General features: G+C 37.4%; 1 protein-coding gene across 1 annotated transcript in view; it reads right to left on the reverse strand.

The window, feature by feature from the left end:
* The window catches only part of PCNX2 (pecanex 2), a 162,332-nt gene that overhangs the window by 48,936 nt on the left and 86,297 nt on the right, over positions 1–27,099 (reverse strand). Inside the window, exons 19-23 of the mRNA XM_054393637.1 lie at positions 26,915–27,065; positions 22,791–22,932; positions 18,183–18,360; positions 8,954–9,064; positions 4,342–4,469 (exon numbers count right to left, since the gene is read on the reverse strand). Of these exons, the coding sequence (XP_054249612.1) occupies positions 4,342–4,469; positions 8,954–9,064; positions 18,183–18,360; positions 22,791–22,932; positions 26,915–27,065 (710 nt within the window). The remainder of the gene's footprint in view (positions 1–4,341; positions 4,470–8,953; positions 9,065–18,182; positions 18,361–22,790; positions 22,933–26,914; positions 27,066–27,099) is intronic.

Raw genomic sequence — 27,099 nt, forward strand, 5'->3', positions numbered from 1 at the left:
AATGCCATTCTGAGGTAACTGGCAATGTAATCACAGCCTCTTCAGAGACACCTAACTAATTCAGTTATATTATACTGTAATTCACTCAAGACCCTTCAAAGCAAATGCAAGCTGTGCCTTACCCCAAAACAGGCACTGAACCACATGACTAAGAAAGAAGAGAAATAGGAAGAAGCAGGAAAGAAAAGAGGCTTGTAGACTGCGAAATCTCCAGATTCCTGGTGGCAGTTTGCTATTTGCTGGGACAAGTGACAGCTGCAGCAGAGAACAGGCTGCTTGATGTAATCCAGTGGTTAGACCCACGGGGGAATGAAAGTAAACTTCCTATTCTGTTCTGTCCATTGCTATATCCAAGATACAGAGCAAGATAAGAGAAAGGGAAGGACAAAGCTAGGCTGCAACATGACAAAGTATTTAGGAAAAAAAAGCAAAGCAAAGGAATAGAATAACAGGGTTTGAACAAACACTTTATACTTTTAAGTGCCTATACATTAAACAAGATTTACTGCTATTTCCTTTTCTCTCTCTGACATCAACAGACTAATCAACCTAACAGCTGTGAAAATAAAGACTAAAACAGAACTCTTGGAACTGGGAAGCAAGACTTGGGCTAATGGCAGGGCAAAGCCAGTGCTGAATCAAACCTTTTTTGAAAATTGCTCTTGGTTGGACTCCCATGAGGCAACCAATTCATGAACAGCAGGACAGCTTTTTGATTTTCTACTCCTCTCTTTTCAACAACGACAGCAAAAAAAATGTGCATAAGAATCTGTTCTTTCTTACTCACTTACTGTCTTATTTTTTCTTCTTCTTAAAGTCACCCTTCCCCTTCCTTCCCTTTCCCCTTTGAAAGGTCACTGACCTCAGTAACGTATTGGTGTACTAGACACTGCATGCAGCGAGTGCCAAAGTGCACACTATAAACAAACAGCATCTGCTGATTGCAGAGAAGAACACCCATGCTCTCTGCATGCACCACAAGAGCACAAACAGGCACAGTATGGCTCCTGAATTTTGAAGAGCTTGCTAGTAATGTCACAGTTTGCTTACTGTCAAAATTATCTTTTTTTTTTTTTTTTTTATCCTGCCTGAGTTCCTCTGTCTCCTTGAAAAAACAAACAAGCCATCATCTAAATTCTCTAAGACTTTCAGCTGTAGCTCACATCACCTAGAGTGGCAGACGCACAGTCAGAAAGCTGAGGAATCAAACTCCTCTTTAGTCAGCAGAAAATGTGGGACTAAAAAGAAACACTGGAAATGGTACACTCTGCTTGCTAACGTCCAACGCTTCAACACTGGAGTCACTTTGCAGAAAATGAACTGGATGGGTTTTCCTCATTGAATTCCACACTGTTGGCCTAAATGAGATGCAAAAATAAGTTTTCCTTAAATGAAACAAAGAAGAAACCAAGTTTGCTTAACAGCAGTAAAGTGTGCATATACTGATGAATGGAAATGACACTACAACCTAATTTGTAACTTGGAAATAAAACAAAACTATAGTATTTTCATATCTAGGCTGCTTGTCAAAATTGCCTTCAGCTAGTCTACAGAATTGACTATGTCTAACTACATATAAACCTAAATGAGCATCTGTGTAGCTAATAGAAATGTGATAATTCAATGTAGTCATCAATACAGCAAGAAAGTGTTTGAAGGTGAGTATGCAAAGCAGACAAAACAAAAGAGCTATACAAAGCACACTGAAGATGGATTTCCCCTGGGCAAAACTTCCTGTCAACAGGCAATGAGTATGTAAGTAGCTAAATAATCTACCAGAGCTTCTGCTACATATCTCTGTGTATCTCAGATTGCACTGTAGTGAACCTGTGACTTTTGCCCTGAGCTGAACTAGGCAAAATTGTCAGTCTATACACCAACTCCGCTTCTGTTTGTTCTGTTCTGTCTCACAGCTCCTGAAAACTCAGTGGACATCTGGTCATAGGGTATTGCAGTGCAAAGATGGGTCAGTGAAGGAGCCAGAACAACTCCCCACTCCAACTCAAGTTCACAATATTATTTAACTCCACAACTATGAAAGAAAGCAATTACACTATCCCTTTGGATTTTTAGATGCTGGAAGCATTAATATTTAAAGCAATAAGGCAAGGTTGACTTCACACAAATATTTTAAGGATTTTGTAGAAATTCTTAATACAAAATTACTCCCTTCCCTTGCCTTTTTCTGTCTTTTCACTGTGTTCCTTTAAGGAAAGAGGAGTTTTTCAGTCCAGTGCTCAGTCACTCTAGTCAGTTCTTCATGTGACCAATGAAATAGCGAAATGGAACTGAGACAAAGGAGAATCAGAAATATTAGAGACAAAGTGAATACAAATTTAGAAGTAGTCATTACATGTGCATATCATGGGATGCCACAGGTTGAGGCAAATGATTTCACTTTGATGATTATTTGAATCTTCTACAAGGCTTTTTTATACTTCTAAAAAGGTTTTGAGGGGCAAGGTTGTAGGTTTTATGCTTTAAGTGAGACGATCATAAAAGATGCACTAGAATTTTTACCAAAGAAGAAAGCATAATTTTGTCCAGAGTCTGATTTAAGCTTTTATGCTGAAGACAAAGTTGTAGTTACTGTTTATTTTGCAAGGACAAGCAGTGGTGGTTTAAAGTATTAAAAGGGTTACTAGGTTTTTTGCATTTGGGGTTTTACACTTTACAGCGAAAATAATTAGCTTTGCTTTCAAAGATTATTATCACCAACTTCTTCACTTAGATGGAGTCACAGATGGTCAGCATTGATGAAAACAAGACATGCCCTACTCTTACTTAAGTAGTAAGCATCAACCATCTTTTGACATTTCTTTTTAGTATCTTCTGTTCATCTCATCTGCCAAGCCTTACGAATGAATGTGAATGAAAATGATCACATTTATTTTCATCTATATAACATCCTACTGACTGTACATTCTGAGCTATATGGAAGTAGTATGCCTACAACTGAGTTTGATTCCCTAACTGGTACCTAGAAAAGAAGCCACATGCCTTCAAAACACTCTGGTTGAAGGCAAATGTAGTAGATGTTAAAATCCCCACTTCCTACTTAATACTGTTCAAAGTTTCTATCCAAGCGATCAGTGCTACCGTCCTGCCTTTCAATGACTTCCCTCAATCTAACTTCTACTAAATAAAGAAGTGGCTGAACCCCCAAAAAAGATGTGAGAGAATTCTGCTAAGATCTGACCCCAGTGTACAAAACTCAGCTCCCCTCAAAAGGTTTCTACATCATATTCAGAAACAAACACATTTATGACTTGGCTTTCTCTGAATAATTTCTTTATAGATGTGAGTACATATTCACTCACTGACACAAGTCAAAATAAAACAAAACTCTTCAAACTAATCAGGCCCTTTCCTCTAAAATATTGAATAATAAATCACTGTAATTTCCAGTTTTGAATTCTTTTTTTGGTGCTCGGATATATCAGCAGCACTGATACAAGAAGTGTGTGGTAAGTGCCTAGCACTTCTCAATGGTCCAGCCAAGTTCTGATTTGGCCAAAAGTTTTCCTTTTGTGCCTCAAACCACTGTTCTGCAGCTGTGGTTACTCCCAGGCTGTTTAAATGTTAGTAGGGGGTAGAAAACTCACTTGCTGTCCACAGCACAGGACTCAAAGAATCCCCCTTAGTCACTGAATCCAGCCCCTAACTTTGCAGACCTCTCATTCACCCCTTGCAAAAACTACCTTCATCTGGAAAGGGGAGAGTTTCCCTGTCTCCAGCACTCTTGTTGGGAGCACATCACATCCCAGTTACCAAGAGCTTTCATATCCTACTGGGTAGAATGAGCTGAAGTTCTTTATTCAACCTTCTCAATATTCTGTGTTTATGTCCTTTACAGACTGAATGAACAGCATCTAAAATCTGACAAATCCAACCAATTCTTAAGTCAAATTCCAGGATCAGATGTACCAAGTAATGACAACGCACACAATGTTTATATGGCAACATTTAATCAGGCCAGTATGAAATATATTCATGCAGCCTGACTTCTAGTGCCAAAGGTTTCACAGATTTAGTCACTGACACTAGCTACAAAAAAGGCTGACAATTGGGAATGTTACTAATTCTTTCAGCAGCTTTCTTACTATATGTCTATACAACTAATTCAACATGGCATCTCATCTGTAATGTACCAATTATTGTTTAAATACATTTTCAGAAACAACCAAATATCCATTAAATATTAGAACTCCAGAATCACGACTCTCATGCCCTGCCAACAACTCAAGGATTACCTTTGGAAAGTAAAATATCTTCAGAAATTATATTAATGAGAGCAAACCTCTACAAATAGCAAGTGTAGAAAATTTTGAATAGTCTTACTTGTAGTTTTTCTCCCAGAACTTGATTGGTCTTGCATATGACGCGATAAAGATGACACTACCAAGAAATGGACTCAGTGGTGTAGAAAAGACTGAAGTGGCCAGAGTTTGAAAAAAAAGCATAGCAGAGTCTGAAAACTGAAAGTTAAGGCAACAAATGATTTCATTTTACTTTTAAATCACTGCTGAAGCATTTCTTTGAACTATTAATTTTAACTTTTTTGTTGCTATTTATTTTACCAAAGAGGAGAGGAAAAGAGGAGGAGGAGGGAAGTGAGAGGGGAAAGAAGGGTGGGGTAGAAGGGGAAAATACGGTGGGGAAGAGTTGGGGGAAGGAAATGCCAAATTGATAATTACCAGCATATTATCAGTCACTCTTCAATGCTACACAGTCATAATAGAGGTGACACACCTGAACAGAGCACATTATTAGCAGAGATTATTATGTCTAATCTCTGCTCAAGGACAGATGCTGAGTTTAGGCATCAATAACTGCCCTTTTCTGTCTACTTAGAGTACCTTCTGTAACACAAAGAGCCCTTCTAGAGTTGAACACAGAGTTTAAAGCACAACCCCTACCAAAATATGATTTTCCTGGAAATTCTTCATCCTGTGCACTGGGATCTTGCTCCCAATGTGTCTGGGTATTCCATTCTGTAAGTTTCTGCTTATCTTGGAATCACCTGATATGTGGAGAAAAGACCATGCCTCTATAATCCAGATGTCTGGCTTAAAATCATGCTTTCATGTTAATTCTTACTGACAATTTCATATTCCATGCAGAATGGTAAAAGGCAAAAAAATGTTCAGCATTTCACACTTTTTGAAGTATATATGAAATGAGAAGGTGAGGACAGGGGAATAGTAAATATCACAGGAACATCATAATGAATACCTGAATCCATATGCAAAGTCATATTTCAGCTTGCTGGAAAGCAAGTTAGTAGATGGATAAGGATACTGAAAAAAGATGCAAGTTAAAAGGAAGATGATTTAAAAAACCCCAAGCAAATGAAATACTGGGCTTTAACTCTTCATTAATTCACACCACATCCATGAAACACCAGGAGAAAGGTTTCCAAGTTGGCATAAGAGATCAGTTGATCTCTCTTGGGAGGAAAATGCTAAGTAAAAGAGGCGTGAACTAAGGAGCCACTATCAAAGTACAGCAATCAAGTGCATCTCAAATTAAAATTAAAGTCAAATCACCCAAAAAACAGTCTTACAGCCCACCCTCCTACAGTAATATCCTATATGTGTGCCCCCCACATCCTCTATTTGTTGTGCACCTTCCAGAGACTGTTGAAAAAAATATTTAACACCTGTAGAATAATTTTTGGTACAACAGATCCATAAAAAGGGCAGCTAGCCATGCTTTTAAAGCAATTTCTAAAATCTACAAACAAATATTTGCCTAAAGATTTCTTTCAAATCCCTCAAAGTTATTAAAAGAGAGTGGTCTGGAACAGTGTCTTTGTGCATTAGAGAAGTTGGAAAATGAGCTGTCCTCAGAGATTGAAGTTCAAAAAGCAACAAAGAGCACACAGCAGCAAGTAACTGCATAGAAAAAGTTAAACTGTCACTTTACTCTGTAGTCATAACCAGCATTGGCTGTGAAAGATGAACAACCATTTACAAGCATCAGGTAAGAGAAGACGACATGGGAGCTGATGAGACAAAAAGAAAACGAGGAGTTCAGATAAGGTCAGAAAATCAAGGTTTCTAAAGAGAGTTCTAATGTCATGATTGATTTGAAAATTGCCACCTTGAGTTAAGACATTTAGGACTCCACTATGAATTGTTTGCATCTATAGCAAAATCAGTACCAACAGGGGAGATTTTTTTTCCTAAAAGATACAATATTCTACTGACGTACATTGGAAGACATCGCCCATTTGACTTAGAATCATAGGATTGTTGCAGTTGGAAAAGACCATTATCTAACTCTACCAAGTCTGGTGCTAACACATGTTCCTCTTTTAAACTATTCCAAGGACAGTGATTCATCTACTTCCCTAGGGAACCTATTCCAGTGTTTGATAACTCCTTCAGTCATGGCATTTCTTCTAATATCCAGTCTAAACTTTTTTTTTTTTAAGTACCAATGCTTTAATTATGTTTAACTAAAAAGGTATAAAAATACCATAAAAAACTTACAGGCATACTTCCTTACTCTATATCCCAATCCAGGTTTCCTGTGTAGCATCTTTCTTAGGTTTGACTGTCTAGAAGCAGACCTTGTTTCTTCGTGAATAATGGATTATCTTTTTAAGATAGTCAAAATCAGCTTTTGAGGAAGAAGAACTAAAACCTCTTCAAAGTTAAATAAAACATTGTAATTGAGGATTAATTCTTATAATCTAAAAAAAACATTTAAATTCAAAGCAAATAACTGAAAGACTGACATTTGAAAAATCATACATCCCCTTCATTTAACACAGAAGTATGCAGCAAGGCCAAACCAAACCCCCCGTTTCTCAAAATCCTCATTTTTAATTACAATCATGGCAGTTAAGTATTCCCAGGTGCAAGACCCTACATTTTTCCCTGTTGAACTTCCTAAGTTTCTTGCTCATTCAGCCTGTCCAAGTCTTCCTGGAGGGCAGCTCTCCCTTCTGGAGTGTCAATCTCCCTTGATCCCAACATCCAGATCACTTATGAAGATATTAAAGAGTGTTGGGTCCAATACTGATCCCTGGGGGACCCCACTTGTGACTGGCTGCCAGGCAGAAAAAGAACGAGTTACTATGACACTCTGGGTACAGCCTGTCAGCCAGTTCCCCACTCACCACACAAGGCCACCTATCTAGGCCATAATGTGTCAGCTTCTCTAAGAGGAGGTTGTGGGGGATTTCTATGGCAAAAGTTCACCGAGGAACTTTGAAATTTAAAAATTTATGCTCCATTTGCAGATGTGATTTAAGCAATTAAGAGCCGCGAATAATTAACTCTGCAAAGCAATGGCAGACTTAGTACCTCTGCAAACTGCAACATGCATTTATCACGACTGTTTGCAGGGTTATGGTAATAACCAATGAACTTAGCATCCAAAAAAGGCAGAGTTACTGTTGTAGGAATAGCAACTTGGGCATTTAACCAGTATCTTAATTGCAACGTTGCCTTAAAAGACAGATTTGCATTAGAAAGCATACTGTAAATATAAATAATAGAAAGCTAGTCTAGATCAGTTTAGCAACAACTGTGCAAACAAACTAAACCCTGCTTAGTTAACTGCTTTCCATCTTGCAAAGCCTAATTAGTACTTGCATCAAGAGTAAAGTTATCACTACACAAAACAGTTGTGACTGAAGGGAAATTCACTATAATATAATCTTAATTCTTAAGTGTTTTGCTAAATAGCCTTATACATACTTTTGCAATTCACACAATAGAGGTGAAATATTTGTTTTTAAATTGTGGAAAAATTTGCCATAAATCAGTCAAAATGGTCAGATAGATCACTGCTTTTTATAATGCTTTCCTTTCATAAATAGACAATCTAAAGCTTTACCTCTGGGAGTTAGTCTGTTTACACTCCTATTTATTCTTCCTATCTAGAAATCTAAGTATTGCTAGACAATGCTGCCTGTGATTCAATACAACACAGTAAAGGGCAGAGGGAAGAAATGACTGAAGTTGGGGGGGGAGGAATGTGGGATGAAAGGGGTAAAGACTTAAGTGTGTGTATCTAATAAACAGTACAAAGTAAACTCTTCATTATAGCTGAACAAAAGCTATTTTGTTTATTCTCCTTCCACAGCTTTGACTGGGAGGGAAGGAAGAAGTTAAATATTAGTTTATGAAAATGCTTTAGATATCAAAAGTGTTACATTTGTTCAGTTAAAAGGATTTATTTCATTTTAAAATATTTTTTCTAGCTGAATTGGACTTTACACGGAAATATTTTTATTCAAAAATGCCAATATATTTTTTAACCATACAGACATCTGAGGATCATTGAACTCTGTTTTACTCTCCATACCCATAAAACCAGCACTGACAGCCCTGGCAGTGAAACAGACTGTTTCTGAAGGACTGCTGTCGTGTTGGCGAACATATATTGTTACTCATAAAACAATGTGGAAATGTTAAAAATGAGACTGCCTCTCATCACCACAATGAAAAATGTACATTAAAATGTTAAAATACAGTTACTGCTGAAATGGAAGAAAAAACATCAGGACATTTGCAACAGAAATTGGCTTACTAAAATGAGTTTGTATCTGAGATGCCAACTAGAAGCAACTGAGAAACTATTATTTTAGAGCTCAGTACACATATGGCCAGCACTTTACAAAACTAGCTTCTGCATACATAAAAGTTCACCCAGGTTGGAGCTAATATGTCCGTCACTTCTTTCTGGATGCATCAGAAGTCAGTGCTGAGGATTGTGAACTGAGTGATCTGCAGAATGTAACTGAGTGAGAACTGAGCACGCATAAACAGATTGGTTTCGGTCAGAGTTCGTTTTCCCAGCATCAGATCCCATGCAGCCAAGAAAGAGAGAAAACTGTTTCTCAGCAGATGCTCCAAGCACCTTGTTCAAACACTTTAAATAAATTACATACGTGATGTGGAATTTAAGAATAAATAAATCCAAATTTGTAAAGGATATGAGGTATCGCAAAGAGTTGAGCAAAAACATGGAATGATGATCCCCAGGCAATCTGCCAGGGAGCAATGTATGTCATGATGAACTGCAACTTCTGCAGTAGGTCCCACAGCTGAAAAAAATAGAAAAGAAAAAGAAAAAAGTAAAACACTGTTACTTTTTAGGGAATTGAGATACTTTCAATACAAATATCTGAAAGTATTGCTTTTTAGAACAGTGCCCTGGAATACACGTGAGATAAGTTATACTGTAGTACTAGCTTCCACGAGCATTAAGGCCTTTATTAAGTCACAAAAGTATGTTCTTCATACGAAATTCAAACATGCAACGAGGTACATTTTTTAACCATCATACTGAGGTAGCTCCCAGATTACCTTTCTTCAAAGGTATGTCTGCTTTAATTAGAAAGTTCTGGTATTGCTGCATATATCACACCACCAGTCAGACAGTTATAGAAAAGACTCCAGAAGAAAGTAGATACAGTAAAGAGAGGAAACTAAATGTGCAACATGTATGGCTCTGCATAAGGAGATCACTTCTCTCAAGAACACAACATTTTTGTTTGTTGAATCAATGGGAGAATACAACACTATGTGAGCGTATGCCTAGCATTAACATTGAACTGTAGCTTATTTTCACAATCAAACCATCTTACAAAAAAACCTGTTGTAGTAATTTTTATTGTTGTGTCACACAAATTGCAAAACACACTAAATTTACTTTTGCTTCCTGTAAAATATGCTTGGCGATGAACTCAAAAATTGCAATATTAGATAAATTAGGTAAGGAAAACTGAAATTAAATTAGAACTGATTTTTATTTATTGGGATCCTGTTTAGCAGGTTGGGGAGCTGCTTTGCTTTGCTTAATTTTTCATATCTGAAATGTCTGAATGATGCTGGGAGAAAAATTGGATCTGATGAAAGATTTAAGAGAAGGGCTGAACAAGCTAATGACTCACATCTGAAACCTCAAAAACACAAAACTGCAGCACAACCCAGCAAAGTTATGCCTGTTACAGAATCAAATTACAAAGCCATAGATCACCCCGCTGTGCTCAAAGCTCAGGGTTCATCAAAAGGTTTTCAAACCTCAAATAAAATTCTGGGTTTGCATTTGCTGGGAAACCAAACCCAGGAGGAGACCCTTCTGGCTTCTTGTTCTACTACATCATTTTAATCACTCTAAGATTTACATAATCTTGCAAAACAGGCAATAGTGCCCAAATTCCCTGTTTCTTCTAACAAGTCCTACTACTTCTACACTCAGCACTGCTTGAACTTGTTTTTTCTTTCAACACTTCCCTCGTGGCTAATGATTCTACTAGACAGGCAGTGGGGCTTATTGCCATTCACAAGAACAAGAACCTCAGAAGCACGCTCTAGTGAATGTCTCTTCATTTTTAAGACCCTTAAGACACAGCACCTACAGGCCTGGAAATACATTCAAGCTTTCATTAACAGTTGTCAAGTGCTTGTACTACCTCTTAAAATACTGCTTCCAGGGCATGCTCTGCAAAACCCCTTAAGGATAACTTGTCATTAGCATTTTATATATCTAACGTTGACGTCACTTAGCAACTATAATAACTCTGTATTATAGTTTAGGAAGAATTTTGGAAGGAGAGACTTGGTTTTACATTTTCTCTTTTTCACTTTGCTACAACTACCTGAAAAAAATATTTTCCCCTGTTGTTTTTACCCAACTTACAATAAGTTTTCTTCTATATCTGACACAGGCACTCCAAGGATTCACAAAGTGCTTTTTCTTTTTTCCCCTCATAAAAAGAAATTGAAGGTAGAAAAACTGCCTTCATAAACAGGGGAAAGCTGATCCAGAGAAACAGTATTTCTACTATATCAGCTACAGTTAATGGCATTTCAGTCTTCAATAATTGTAAACTAAAGAGGAAAACCTTCAGCATATTTTTCAAATTGTAAGAAAAAACACAGGATTAGAAAGGGTTAGGAAGGCAAAAACCCATCTGGAGTTGAATTCAGTGAAGAAAGCAAAAACTAAAGGAAGGACTTTTAGAGGTATATGAGTAGCAAAAGACATACTGGGGTGGAACAACAAGGAGCCGTGGCTGAATGGGACAGGGAACCTGGTGACAAAGGGCATGGAGAAGGCTCAATTCCTTCTTTGCTTTGGTCTTTGCTGGTAAGCTTTCAGGAATTGCAGGCCTCTGAGACCTGTGTGAAAGCATGGAGAAATGAAGACCCTCTAAGCAGAAAAAGATTAATTGAGGGTACATTTAAACAAGCTAGACAAAACCAATCCCACAGGACCTGAGAAGACACCTAAGCCCTTCTGTGATTCTGTGAAATATGTAATTTATCACCATTAAAGTTTAGTTTGAATGAGGGTAATAACTTACTCCCAAAGGTATGAAGTATGTTTTTCAGCAGTGCTAGATACAAAAGGGGAAAACCTTCTCATTTAGAGTGAAAGTATAAAAAAAAAAAAAACATAATCTGAGCTGAGTTTTAACCCTCCTCTTTTTAATGATCTCCTTGAACATGTATAAAAGACTAATTTTTTATTAAGGCTTCTACATGCCAGTTTAGGATGATTTGTAAAAGAATATTTTTATTAAGCTTACTTTAGATCTTCAATGTTTTCTACAGTTCCCTAAGAAGAAAAATGATGTATTGTCTAGGTGACAAAGTTCCAATATTCCTAGATATCTTCACTTGTGACAGTTTTACCCAGTAAACAGTTTTTAAGTCTTTGATAAGGAGTTCAAATTATCAGCATTTAAACCAGCATATTCTCACTACTGTCAAGTTAAAGTGCAGAACATGCATCCATCTTTCATGTTTATGTGGATGCACATATTTTTTCATCTTAATTATCCTTAACTCTTCAGAGTTCTGAAGCCTCTACAGACCTCTGGTGCATACACTAGTACTCTATGTATCTATAACCAAAGCAAAGGCAAAGATTCACCTTTTTAGGATTTCTTTTAAATCAGGCTATTTTTGCTTAACCAAATTTAAGTAACATTACAAACTAGAAGTTAATGTAAATTATTTAACATACATTTAAAAAATTAAATAACTGCAGAGTCTGAAACATCACTTCTCGGTTTGGTAGATTTGAATAAACTAGGTACAGATTAACATCTGAATTTAAATGACACTGAATGTGAGATGGAGACTATGCCATGCTTTCAGCTTTTGGCAGCCTTTCTATCTGTTTAGCATCTGTTGGGACTCTGTGTGGGCAGACTCCTTGGCAATACTGGGACTAAACAATGCATAAACATTAACATTTTCTTGCTAAGCTTGAATTCTGCTGCATTATAAAAATGTGTGCGTACAAAAATCCCTGTCATATGCATATGGCTACGTGCTCTATGTGCCACTCAAAACAGAGAGATTAAAAAAGTTAAATGCACAAAGCAATTATTTCCTGCCTTGAACAAGCATTTCTTTTCATTCCTGTTCAGCTCCTGAGAACTTGAGAGATTTTAAGTCAGACTCTCAGATTCTAGGGGGAGTACCTAGTTTTTTCATGCTCTGGTCAACAGGTAGCTGCAAGTCCTGGAACCAAATTCTGATAGCTAAGAAGGAAAAGTTGTGAACATGCATGTGTTTATGAATATGAAATTAAGCTTAGGTAGAATAATTTTATTCTAGCTCATGAATTTGCTTTGTAAATCATTGACTTTCTGCTTTTTATTTAACGCCATTTAAAACAAACCTCACCTATGAAATCCTACAAAACAGGATTTACTGGAAATATTAAAGACTTTTAGTGTTTATGTCTTAAGTTATTGGGACATTCTATTTGTGTATTTGAACACTACTTTCTTTGAATCTACAACGAATACTTTCCAAGCTGTCTTTATTTGCATCTGCTTACAGACACCTGAAATCTTTATATAATGTGGGATTTCAAGATCATTGTTCAATGCATATAAAACATATAAGACAGGGTCAAAATATAATCAGCCCAGAGCTCTGATATCCAAACTCGGAGGGTTATATTTCTGAAACACCACGTTCAGCACTCAGTATCAGCAGCATACAAAACAGGCATGTTTTAAATAGCTTGAGTACTAAGCCTCAGAAGTCTTACATTTGAAGATATATGTTAAACATCAGGCAGAAGTGTGATGAGGATTATAACAATAAGATGATGATAAAACCTAATGGCTCTGGATCCGCTCATGGCAGATGCTGCTGCTTCCTACACTGTCAGCTGCCAGCAAGAGCCCAGGGAAGGAGACTGTGGTAGTGTAAGAGCCTGTGTTATGGTAGGAAACCATCTCCCATATCTCCCAAGGTGGGCAAAAAGGATAAAACAAGACCTCATCAGCTTAATCTGCAGAAGGCCAGACAAGTGAAAGAAATCAGCTAGGAGCTGCACTGATCCAGCCTCATCAGTGAAGTCTTCAGAGACACAGCTCCTGCCAAGATGCTCTTCCCAGAAATCACCTTTACTAAAAGCAGACGTAAAAATTGCAGAGTAAGTTGTGCACTGAAGTGGCAGTGCCTGCATCAACACACCTCTACCAGTATGAATGTACAAGAATACAGTCCTCAGCACACAGTGAGACAGACTGACCCAGCAAGTGGGTGGACATCTTCCTGCACCTCAATGAATTTGTCCCATTCTAAATGAAAAATGCAAAAAGAGAGAGAAAAATACAATGTGGGCATAGTATCAGAAATGAAGTCTGACAGAGGCCAGTGACAGAAGGCTGAATGAAAAATGAGTTAAACCATTTCTCCAATATTAAAAGGAAACATTAACTGGACAGCACTCAAGAGAGTTATGGAGTCTATGGAAAATACCAGCCTTAGGGATTTTACTCAGCAGAAAGTGTCTTTACAGGGTTTATATGGTAGATATCAAAAGCTGTGGAAACATCAGTGAGCCAAAAGGGTGCAGATGATTAAGACATTGGATTTCAGTATGCACAAATGGCAAGAAATGTATTAAAATACAAAATAATGACTTAGTGTCAGAGGCTTTGAAGTGAAACATCAGATTTAGAGGGATGAAAAAATCAGAAAGGGGAAGGGGAAAGAGTAAGGCTTTTGAATTATAAGTAGCACCTAAAGCAATCAATGGGTCATGCCAACTAACCAAGCATTTTATTGCCACAGAGGCAATAAAAAGATCTCATAGGTTAATTATTTGACTTCAGCAAAGTCCAAAGAAGGTCAATGCACTTGGTAGTACTTTCTCATAAAATGAAGGAAAGCAAGATGACACCCAGTTTCTTTTCTGTCCAAGGGATTGTGTTGGGGAAGTTGAAAGTCTGGCAGGTTATAACAAACTGGCTGTTTTCACTGGAGTTATTTTGACTTAAAGATCATCTTTCTTAAATGTGTGACACTGGATACTATGTCAGAAAGAAGTATATAGAAAGATAAAAAATTTTATTAAAAAAAAAAAGTTGATTCCATATTAGATGGGAAATGTATTCTGGAAAAGAAGAAAAAATATCAGACAAGGAAATTGTATTCTTAAGTGAGCTCAGCAGGGATAAGAATACTTAGGCAAATGACTTCAGTTTTAATGAAGGCAAATTTAACAAGCTCTGGTTCTTCAATTATTTTGCCTTATGCATGAAGACAAATTCAAAAATCTCAGAGGAATTGACTATAAGAAAATATAAGATGACTTCATATTTAGTATTGCTAATTATTTCATACACACACACAAATTAAGAGGCCATCAAACTGCCTCCCAGTAACATACAAGCCACTGAAAGATGTAAGAAGCTGTAGTCCCATACATTAGGGGGTTAATGTCTCTAGGTTTTACCATTCCCATCCAGGTCTGTGTGGTAGATGAGTGTGTAAACTAGCAGTGGGTCTTTCTTTAGGGCTTAAAGGAAGCTACAAAGGTTTATCAAAAATACATATTCTGAAGCACAGGTATCATTTATCTCTTGTGCTCTGCAGATGAAAGAACTGCTGATAAAAGAGCCAGTTTACCACAGTTTGGCATACAAGAATCTCCAACGTGGTGCTGGTTGCTCCCAGTAGCGAACAGACTGCCAAAAAAAACCCTTATTATTTTTTTTTGTAGTAGCCATGAGCGTACTACAGCCAGAAGCATCCACATTTTTCACTCCCTTTGCTCCTGTACTTTAACATCAGCTCCACTTGAGGTTCCAAAAGCAGTTCATGGAGGAGCTATGACCCCTCTTCACCAGCAAGATTCTGAGGATTCCCATAGCACTGGATGAAATGGGAAGCTATATCTTTTAAAAAGGTACAGCAAAAGAGCTGGGGACAAGTCTTGCCCTGATTATGATCGTTAATGCTTAGCCTGTTCTAAACTGATATTCCTGCTCTTTAAATGATTTGTGTTGGCTTCTACTTCACATTTATCAATACCTGCTTATTCTTGACTTCAACAGCTGTTACTCCAGACATCCTTTAAAAGCAGCTCACACATCCGACAAGAAGGGCAGTGCTAGGCACAAGCCTTTATTTACTTTATTATTTTTTTCCACCACACCGAAGAAAGGATGAACTAGGTGAGCTACAAGATGCACTTAACCATAGACGTGCTCTCCCTCTCATATGTATGCTGCATATGTTCAAGGTTTTTGAGTTAACTGTTTTGTCGGTGGACATCAGAAAGGTAGAAGAAAGGCCCATCTTCTCATTCTTCCCAAACAGTTTATTCAAACTGCCACATTTTTCACTCTATTACAGAAGAACGTCTCAGATCTTTTCTTACTCTTAGAAGTCTAGGAGGAAATCTCTTAAGTCCTGTTATATAGTCCATCTTTGCTATGCCTGTGAAGAATATATTCTCAGTTATTTATGGTTTTCCATTTTCAATTAATATAAACATTCCTATCAATCTCCATGTTGACATCATCTCCCAAAACATCCAGGGAGAACAACAGACTCATTGGAAAAGTTTACATGGTGTCATGAAAACCAAGATGACCATCTTGATTATCCAGTTTCACTTCATGTAGAGTATACATCAGAGTATTACACTCAGAGTTTTTGAGTAAGAAGCCAGATATTTTTAAAATGTGATTCAGCTCTGATTTGAACAATATAGACAACAGAAGTTTTGGACAGAAGAATCCCAGGCTGTACCCAAGGACACAAACTGGGCTGGCTAAATGGGAAGTCTTAGCATAAGAGAGAAGTCCTGTTTCACTTGATTGGAAAGCTACAATCATTCTTAAAAATATATAAGAAAGTCTTTACTAAAGGTTCATCTTGCTCCCTTCCCAAGGCAATTTGAAAGACAAAACAGCACACTCTGCATATGCCTAAGCATCTTTTAGCAGTGTTTTCACATTTCACAACTTGTCAAACTGTAAACCACTAATGATTTTTTTTAAAAGTGAATTAACCATGTGCCATTAGTAAGTCTTATGATGTTACAAAGACAAGAAAAAAAAGATTCATGCAAAAAAAATCCTCAAGAATAGAACTGAATAGACTCTCTTGTTCTCTATGCTACCCAGTGTGGGTGTCCTGATTATTTGCAGAGATAGAATCTGTGAATAGCAGTCTGGACTTCCATGCCTCAACTTGTTCAGGAATATGCCAATTTGGAGATTCTGGTTTGACTAAATTACATTGAATCAACAGCACAATGGCAAAAATGAAGGAAACACGATCAGTGAGATATTCAGAAATATTCTACCCAGCATTATTAGCAAAGTTTTATTCAACACAGTCTGCCTGAAAAGTCACTAGTGCAGTCGTGAATGTCTGCTGAATTTGTAAGACTTCTTCCCCAGTGTCTGGCAGAGGAAAATAAATAATACCAAAGCACTTTGAGAGCACACAACTTTTTTCTGTGTGGCAGCCATGCTTACAATTACCATCACTATGACTAAGGCACAGCACTTCTAGTGTTCCCTAATTCAGAGGGTGGTAAGTTGAAATCTTAAATGACTACACAGAAATCAGCCCTGTCTAATAAATCCTGCATAGCCAAAGGAGACGGTAATAGAGACAATTTCAGGTTTTCTTTTAAAAAAATAATTTCAGATATAAAAATGATTAAACTACAGACAGATTCCGTGAAAACCCACAAAGCTTTTTAGGAACAGGGGCAGATGCAGCTTGTTTAGGGCCTAGAGTATGGAATAAATGCAAATCTTCTTCCTCAAGTGACAACATTCTTTACTGAAGTTACACAATATTCAGCTAATTAGAGCAAAGCAAACTTATGTCCTTTATAATTAAAAATTAATAGAACTTTAATCGCATCATCTGCAATGCTATTTTTCAGATTTGCTTTAATGATCATTGTGTAAATGTGCATGTGCTTTCATAATATAAATAATACAACCTTTTAATTTCAATGTTTTTAAATGCAACAAGGACAAGTCCACTTGATGACATAATGACCTGAAAAACTTTACATATTATCAGAGATGATCAGTAGGAATATATCAGAAAAAGAAACCAAATAAGACTGGAAAATGGATCTCCAGCAACAAAAACAATAACTGGTTATCTCTAGACAAACTGTGTATGTTTATGGCAATTGGAGAACAAGAAGTTTAAAACCAAAACAAAATGAAAAAAAAATGGTAAAAGCTTTAGGCAAGTCTGTAATGTATCAAGGAATCAGTTAAACCTGCTTTCTTCAATGAAACTGCAAATCAAGACAGGATCTAATCTGACTGATGCTGAATGTTGGGGGCTTTTAAAGTAAAGTCAACCAGTGCACACTCCAAGAGTTAACAATGTCAGAGAAAGGAAGGTTAAGATTAAGGGCATCATCACAAGGATAAAAGACTGAAAATAGTAAAAGAAAAATGTTAAGGCTGACAGTAAGAAAACATTTATTATCATGAGGATGATTAGATAATGGAATAATTTCCCAAAGGAAGTTGTTGAGTCAAACACTAGAGAGGCATTCAAAGGAAACTTAGATAAAAACACCAGGCGATTGATCTGGAGGGCAGCCCTGCACTAATGACCCAAGAGGCTCTTTCCAACTCATTGAGGATTCTCCTCCTGAAAACAGCAATTCTGAACTTTCTATAGAAATATATGAATAAAATAATTGCAAAACATTGCACAAAACCAGAGACGACATTTAACTGGCACATTAAGGTTTTCAGCTGACGGATTTTTTTTCCCTCTAAATCTGTGTCTATATATGCATTCATTATTTTTTTAAAATGTACTACCATACATTGATCAGCACAGCAACACCAAGACGATAAAGCTAGGAAAGAGATTTTCCAAAGAAATGAGAGGAGCTATAAAACTTGCCTTATGAAAGACGATGGACATCATGAAGAAATCCAGCAAGAAATTTTCAGAAACGTCTCTGTAGTCAAACCGGAAGAAGATGACAGTAAAGCTCAAAGTAACAAATTGATTAATAGGATTACAGAAGGAGGAACGAAGGAGTTTCATCCCAGCAACTGTTATCAGGATAATATCACAGCTGTAAGAAAGGCAGAAAGAAAAACCTAATCAAGTCAAAGTAATAAAGCAATAAATTATGAAGATCTTAAATACAAATAGCTGCACCAGATGTGATTTTAAATTCATATGTTTATGTAAATCTATACATTATTGATTTCTAATATTAATCCTATGTTCTTTCAATAATCGTTTATTTTACCCATGTGCAACATCATATTTTCCTTTCTCATCACACACTTGTAATCTGTAATGATGGATCTGTGTACTAAAACCAGTAGTATTGACTAAATTTCAGTTTTGGAAGTATCTTGGCAATTCCATTAATACATTATAAATTGAAAAACCAAACAACAACAGAAAAAAATTAAATACGTTACAACAAAAAAACAACTGAAATACTTTCCATTTTTTTTCAAATGCCTTGAACCCACTCCAGCTTCTTTATAGTAGAAATTTCACTTTTCACTTGATGTCACAGTTTGAAACTAGTCTTATTTTACTACACACAATGCCAAAAATCTGGCCATAAATGCCCATAGATGTGAAGTGACTACACAGAAAATCAAGAAGTCCATTTTTTAAAAATTAAAGTGCTTGCTGCTCTGTCTCCAAGAAGATACAGTTCCCCCTTTAAGTACCCAGAAAATGACAAAGTTTTCTTTGTAAGAAAATAAATTACAACTATATGACAAAGTAGATGGAGGTAACATGTTGGCATCGCTTCCATTTAAAAAAAGCACTCTGGATAGATGTATCTCCAGAGATATTTACGAACTTACAGACTTGAGGCTGCTCAAATCTTTTAGTTTTGTTTTTAAGATACTTTACAGAATTAGGAAGATGGTCTTGCTTGGACAGCAATTTTGTTCTATTGTTAACAGCCTGTTCTGAGGTTAGAGCCTAGAAAGGTCTCGGACACAGTAATTGTCAGATCACCTGAGAAGATCAACACTCCTGACACAGTACTGGGCTCCAGACCATGAACACTTGCACGGCTCTGTATTTTATTCAGCAGCCACTAAAAACCACACAGGGTCAGGAGCAAGAATTGGAGCACATGATTTCCCACCACCACTTTCCATGTTAAGTGCTTAACAGTTGGACTCAAATGAGATGGGCGACACCACCTTTTCCATCAAGGTTTTTAAAGGGAAGGCAATTAAAGTAGTATTTCATGACCTCAGTCCTGACCACATGCTGGAGATACTGCAAAACCAGCTCTCAGCTCAAAACCTTTTGGTTTCTGGGTTCTAGTCACTGTAAGAGACAAGTGATTTATTCAGAAAGCTCTGAGCACGTCCAGAAGCATATCTCATGCCTCATGAACCATCAAGTCAAATTCAGGAATATTGAGTGATGTCAGGTACTCTCACGGTTTTCTGGCAGTGGAACATAAATACTTGGACTGCAATTTTTCACATTAATGTCCAAGAACCATACTGGATCTATTCCTGAAAAGATAACCCAAAACTAACAGACACATAAAAGTAACTCCTGAATTGAGAGTGAGGTAATGCTCTTAAGCAAACTAAGCACATCTACTTTCTGGGACATGTATTGGGTTTTTTGATGCTAGTGAAAACAGATGGAGACTTCAATGCATAATGAGTGACTCAAAGTGGGCCAGGTATTTGCAAAATGTATGGAAGGGTCTCCTGCATCCTGCTGTGAATCAGGAGAATACCTGCTGCCATGACTGACACTTGACAGGCCAGAAAGCTCTAAAGAGGTTTTCATCATTCTAGAAAGTCTCATAAGTCTGTATATTTCCAGGTTGATTTTATTTTATGTGGCATTTGTTCATTATTGTGTATCTTCTGTAACACAGATGTTGCTTTATTTAAGTGTAGGTCATTCTAAAGGATCACCAGGACATCACTGTTGGAATGAAATGCCAAGCTGACCTTATTTCTCATCTTGTCAAAGCTGTTCTTTTCAATTTCCCTCAGATTTCGGAGTGGAAAACCCAGTGACTAAGCTAAATACATTCTGAAGCCACTAGAAGTCATTCCAGTGTGTCCTGTGTGAATCAGCTGGATCCCACATTCTTTAGAAAGAAGAAAATTCTTGCAATGTGGAGGAATTTTCACATTTAAAATGTACATACTACAGAGCAAAAATACTTTTTCCTCAATGAATCTCTTAAGATTAGGAAAATTTCACCAAAAATTATATTTTTTAAAATGCTCTCAGGGGTAATAGAAAATAATTTGCTCATTATCCCTCTTCTTTAAAGATACTGCTACACAAGATGCTTTCCTGGGGCCTTAACTCCCAGCAGAGATAAAATAAGAGGCAGAGAGAAGGGGGACTTGTTTCTGAAGCCTTTTCAGCAGGTAACAAAGGCAGGCTTTTCAGCTTGTAAGCAGGGGTCCCACTAATGACCAGCACATCAGTGTCTGGAAAGCTCAAGAAAAACTCCTTCCTAACTGTGAAGAAGTTGCTCTGCCTCCTCAGGAAGCAAACCACTTCAATCCTTTAAATCACAAAGCAAGATGAAATTTCTTTAAAAAACCCCCCAACATTCAAATTGAGAAAAACTCCAAAATCAAATCATACAAAGTGTACCTCCTCAGACATTTTCAGACAGACTTGGAGGATGCTGCCTTTCCTTCTCTAAGGAATGATGTGGTCTGATTTTTGGGTGGTATCTAATTAAGGCATGTTGAAACAACAGAAAAAGGGTAGCAATGTCCTAAAGCAGAGAAAGTACAGCCCTCGGTAACACTGTATATAGAAGGAGCAAGAGAATGCAGGTTCCCTTGCAGGCTGACAGAGTTCAAGAAAAAGAGGTAGTATCTGAAGTTGAATGTTTTGTGTGGGATTTACATGGTAGTTGTAGAGGAACTGTATCAAAAGGGAGCATCAGAGAAGTAGGGATATTGGGAGAGCTAGGCATAGACCTCAGTCACAAGAAAAAGGAGAAAACACAGGTTTTAAATCCAAGGTGATCACAAAGACACAAGGGGGATGGGGGAAGCGGAAGGAAAAGGTTGTCATAGTATTCCCCCACAGGCCAAACAATCAGAGGCAGACAAATGTAACTACTTCCTTTAATCTAGGGTACTGACTCACTACTTCTGAACACTTGAGGGAGGTGATACTTCAAAGTGCGATCTAGCTTGGAGGAATGACTATGTAAAAATAGCACCTTTCTAACCCCACATATTTGCTCCATGCATGTGTTCAGTCACGTCTGCTAGCTAGTGACAAATGGCATTTTGATTACTTTTTAGTTCTCCCAGTCTTGCAGAACCAAACAGAGGGCTATGTGTGAACTTAGCTTCACCCTGGACAATACACCTTGGCCTTTGCATCTCCGAGTGCCTTGGGAGAAAAAGGTCAGCGTGGAAATACACAGGCTATCTCTGAGTGACATACACAGTGGAAGTACACAGGCTATCTCCTGGTAAGAGTCCCTCTGGAGAAGTAAGGTGTCTGGGAAAAATATAAAGAAAATTTGACTGAAGTCCTAGTTTCAGCCCCTAAAAACAGGGAACACATTTTCCTTACAATTGTGTAGTCCCTAAAGCTGTGGTGCTCTTTAAGAGAAAAAGTATAATTAAAATAACACACAATTTCTACATCGAAGTTTTTTAATATTAAAAGTCAAGAATCTAAATTATGATTAATACTGAGAAGTATTAATAATACCCTCCTGCAGCAGTTTTTCCTGCTTCTGGAACACTCCTTCCTGAACACAGGCTATTTCTTTGTTTTTATCATCTGCATCACTGTCATTCTGATAAAATGACTGCAGAAACTGCTCACTGGGGATACTGCAGTCACTAAGCATGCTGAGTATCTGCAGAAGGCAAGTCTCTGACCAGAATATTTACCATAAAAGGCTGTCTGCAAGGATCATACTGTGTTTTCATGGATCAGTATCAACAGTTTTGCTTAATATCAGAGACATTGGAGTTTGGAATAAAAACTACCTTTTTCAAACCACTCAATGCAGGATTACAAATCATTCTGAACTGTTGAATATTTTATTCAGTCTTGCCTTAACAGACTTGTGTGGTGAAGCTTCCAATAACTCCTTTGGGAGACTATGCCATAGCCTTAAAAATCTTTAGGAAATGTTTCCTGATATCCAGCCTAGATTCTCATTTTCATCTGAATAATTCTAGTTATCCCATTGTGTTAAGGCCCATCAAACACCTGCAGCCTGGTATAGTGTGTCTTGCTTTTAATTGACATTTTGACATTCCACACAAATCTATATATAGGTCTTTAAACTTTATTTCTCTCTCAGTGGAGTCATGCCTCAGCATTTGCTAAGGTTTTGGGTTTTCTTTCAGCACAGCCAGTGATTATTGTATACTGAACTCATAATGCATGAAAACAAACTGTGGCATGCAACTAAGATACAAATTTAATTCCTCAGTCTTCAGTCTCAACCCAAATATTCTACTAATCACATGCTTTGAGTTCTAATCTACTTACTGTGTACCAAGTTTCTTGTATTTACTAATTGAGAAAGCATCAATAGTGAGGGCATTCAGTATTATAGCTGGATACAAAATGTATTTCTCAAAGCACTGAAGCCACACATAGAGCCTTTCAAACCACATCAAATGAGCAGCATCTGAAATAGAAATTCAGGTAACAGATAATTTAACACTGCAGTATCATAGAAGAAAAGAGTTACCTCACATTAATGACCAACTAATGTATGAAACAATGGAATTCATAATTATTTTGCAATAAAGAAGTAATTTTGTTCTCTGAATTTAGAAAGTGCAAGTTTTGCTGATTATAACTGCAATCGTGAGAAACACTCAGGAATGAAAAGAGGTGGTACATGATCAGCGGTAGTTTCTACATAATCTAATTGTCAGTCATTACATTAAATATCACTTTTAAGTGATGCAATGACCCTGGAGAGGCCCTTTCCAGCATCCACTCACCTGGTGGATGACCCAGGTAACCTCAGTGAACTCTGTGCATCTCCTTCCCTATCTTCTAGTGACAAAACAGTGTTCATTAGATTGCAAAGTATCACTGCCCTCGTTGATAAATGAAGTACCTTTTGACATCTAAAGACTGAAGAATTAACAGGATCTAGAACCTGTAATATACTTAAACAGCCATTGTGAAAAGTATCTGCCAGGATCACATCATTCATCACTGAAGATTAACTTTTTTTACAGCAGACTTTTCTAACAACATCAGAGTGTTTAATACCAATATTAAACAAGAACCAAATGCTCTATACAATTCAATTCTTGTATGAGAACTTAGGTGAACTAGGTGCAGATACACTTGTGCACGTACAAAAAAAAGTCTTTCTTCTCAATTGAGCTCAGCTCCACAAAGCTACTGGAAAAAGCAGTGAAAAAACACACACACACACACAAAAGCAGAACTTGGTATTGATTCAGAAAGATCAATGGCAGCTACTGAAATTCCAATACTCTCTTCTGCAGAAATGAAAATATGTACAGACACCCCACCCTCCCACATGCACCTTTTCAATGACAGGCAAAGAAGACATGCTGAATCTGCAGATTTGTGTGTGCTGCAGGCACAACTCTATATTAGGCACAAAGAAAAAGATCTATAAGCCATCCTTCCAAATTAACTTTAAGTCATCCTTTCCCTGTATTTTAATGCAAAGTTTTTGCAAAAATATGCCTTCAGAAAATACGATCAACTTCTGTTTCTTGTGACAACCTAAAAATATTTCCTTATTACCTAAAGGCCACTTCCTAAGGGTTTACACACAAACAGAAATGTCTGTTTTGGAACCTAGCTGTTATTCTCTACTCCTTGCTCTTCCTCCTGAAATACAAAATGCTCTCAGAGCTCGACTTAAGAACTTCATCCAAATGTCCAGAGATGAGTTCTGTGTAAGAAGTCAAGCTTGAATAAAGAGATGTGCATATCAAGTAGACCCAAAAGAAGGCAGCTGCATAAGCAGAGATGTGTGCAGACAATGTAGATGGGAAAAAAAAAAAGCTTATATTTGAGAGGACCCAAGTGGGTAATTTAAAAATAGCTTACATGAAATCTGTGGAGTACAAAAGTAGTGGTGGAGAAGAAGTAGTAAAAATAGTCTTTAGCATTACAGGGTTTCTTTCTCACTCAGTCCTGCACTACTTTCTACACATCTATTATACCATCAGCTCATACATCTTGATCTCAGCCTTTCCTACAGCGAGGCAAAACAATGACAAATATTAAATGAATTATCTCACAGGGGCTGGTCATGAGAACTGGTCTGATAATTGCTGTTCTGTGGAAAGTCTGAAAGTTTGAACAGCTTGTCCAGAGTCCATGAAACAAAGCCAGGAATTATCTTGTCGAACTGTCATTACCAGCTGCTTGTCTAACTGCAAGCAATCATTCACCTCCCCATAGAGCTACACTTATCAAAAATTAGGAAGCTGAAAATCAAATTCTGTGCAGTAAAAGCTTCTCATAGACATCTTTGGTGTACTTGTGCTTTCATTGTCCACTCTTGGCAACTACGGGATACTGTTGTTTTCCAAGCTTCTCTTTCTACAAAAGCTGGAAACCTTCAAGTTCTGCTTCTACATTTTTCTTATGGGGTAAGAGAAGATAGCCTGTCAGACATATCCATAAAAGAGATTACACAACCTTTTCCTCTGCCTGTCTCATCTCAGAACATGATAAAACGTCTCTGTATCAGCTAAAGAGACTGAAGTATATATTTTTTTTTTCACTCTGGTTTCCTAACACACAATACCAAATACATTGTAATGGCACTTCAGCTGCAAAGCAAAAAATGTACCACATATAAAATGAGGACTGCAAAAGAAGGAAAAAAGCCTGTAGCTTGCAGCAGGTAGCATGCGAAATGCAGCTCATCTTGAAGCAGAAGGAAACCCATCTGTGGACACCAGTCTGGCAGATCTCTACCCTTAACCTTTTCAAAAGCTGAGTCATTGCACTTAGGAAAAGCAATGTTTTCTGACAAAAGAAGACTGACTTAATCAGGACAAGGGAAAGAAAGTCTACTGCAGTCTTTTATGATTAATTGATGCAACAAACAATAAAACTTGTGTATTCTTCAGAATTATTGATTACCAAGAAGAGAAAGCCCCGAACAATGTCTTATGCATGATCCTTAATAAGATTTCTATTTCTACCACACTTCCCTTGGTGTATTGCAGTAAAGTTAAAAGGCAACCTTCAGTTAAGTCTCTTGGGTACTTTTCTCATATGGAAGCCTTGTTCAGAAACTAATAATTTTGAAAGTTATGATTTTTTTAATAGAAAAAGAATATTTAAATCTTTAATGTATGGTTTTGCAGAAAGTGATCTGAACTCTTTTGTTGTCTAGTTAAAGCACAGACTAAAGTCTCTCAGCAGACTGTTCTGAGAAGGCTGTCTTCAAACACCTCAGGAACATATATTGAAAATGATTAAGGTACAGGATCCATCAAGAAATGACAAGCAAGCTCTTGGGTGATAGCAAAGGCGAGATGAGAGCTTGGAGAAAGGGGCAGAGGAAAGCAGTGGTTCTCAAAATACACTCTCTGCTCGCAGAAATAACTGTATCAGAAGAGGAAATCAAACCTTGACATACCAAAATATTTACAGATACTCACATGTATCAGGGCACTAACCACTGAAGCCAGCAGATATTAGCAAGAACTAATCTTCAAGAAAATGTCACAGTTCCTTTGAATTGTAATGTTTCTCTAAAAGCGTTGTGACGGAAGTTAGAACTCTAAGTTATACTACCCTTGCTGCTCAACAATACACAGTTACGTGTCAGAAAGCAGAAAAAATCCTGTCTCAATTTTAGCAATCATTCACACTTTTTGATTATATAAAACACCAATGTATTAAGCATACCAAGCAAGGCAGCAAGTTACAGTACGGAAAAGCAAAATGCAGATCAGACAATGACTCATGAAAGGCCACTTAGGGCCAGTAAGATGATTATGGGACAGGAGCATTTAACATAGGAGAGGCAGAGAGAGCTGGGATTGCTTCGCTTAGAGAAGAAAAGGCTCAGGAGGAATTTTATTAATGCTTAATTGGGGACTTTTTGGGAGTATAAATATGTAATAGGGAGGATAAAATTGATGGAGCCAGACTGTTCTCAGTAGTGCCCAGTGACAGGACAACAAGAAACAGATCCAAAGTAAAATTTCCTTTCAACATAAACCCCCACCAAAATGAAAAGAACCTTTCTTACTGTAAGGATGATCAAATGCTAGAACAGGCTGTCTAGAAAGGTTATGGAGTCAACATCAGTGAATATGTTCAAACCTGGACACAGCCCTGAGCAGCCTGCTCTATCTGCCCCTGTTCTGAGCAGAGGTGCTGGACTAGACAGTCTCCAGAGGTGCTTGCCCAGCCTCAGCCCTTCTCAGCAGTGGTCTCAGGAGACAATTTTTATAGGCTCACTGATTTGCTGGTGATTGGGGTGGGAGGAAAAATGGAAATGATAGCCTATGCATCCTTTTCAAAAGAGAAAAATGTAAAGCATAATTTATTCTCCCTGCTCTCTTCCCTCTAGGTATTTTTTTTTTTAAACCAAGACAAGCAGCAAGTCATTGTAGCCATTGTTTAGAAAAGGTTTCATTACAAACCTCTCACTTCCCTTTGCCGGTGTTCTTTGCTTTTAAGTATGGGGTGGGAGATCCACAGCCAAGGGTGATGCTTGCGAAGCTGAGGAAGTAAGTAGTGTGTCACAAATCCCACAGTCCATGCTAAAGCAAACAGGACAATGCTGAGAAATGGCTGGGACGAAACGGAAAAAACAAAACATGGTTAT

Source organism: Indicator indicator, chromosome 2 (genome assembly GCF_027791375.1).
Source record: "Indicator indicator isolate 239-I01 chromosome 2, UM_Iind_1.1, whole genome shotgun sequence".
NCBI classification, from domain to species: Eukaryota; Metazoa; Chordata; class Aves; order Piciformes; family Indicatoridae; genus Indicator; species Indicator indicator.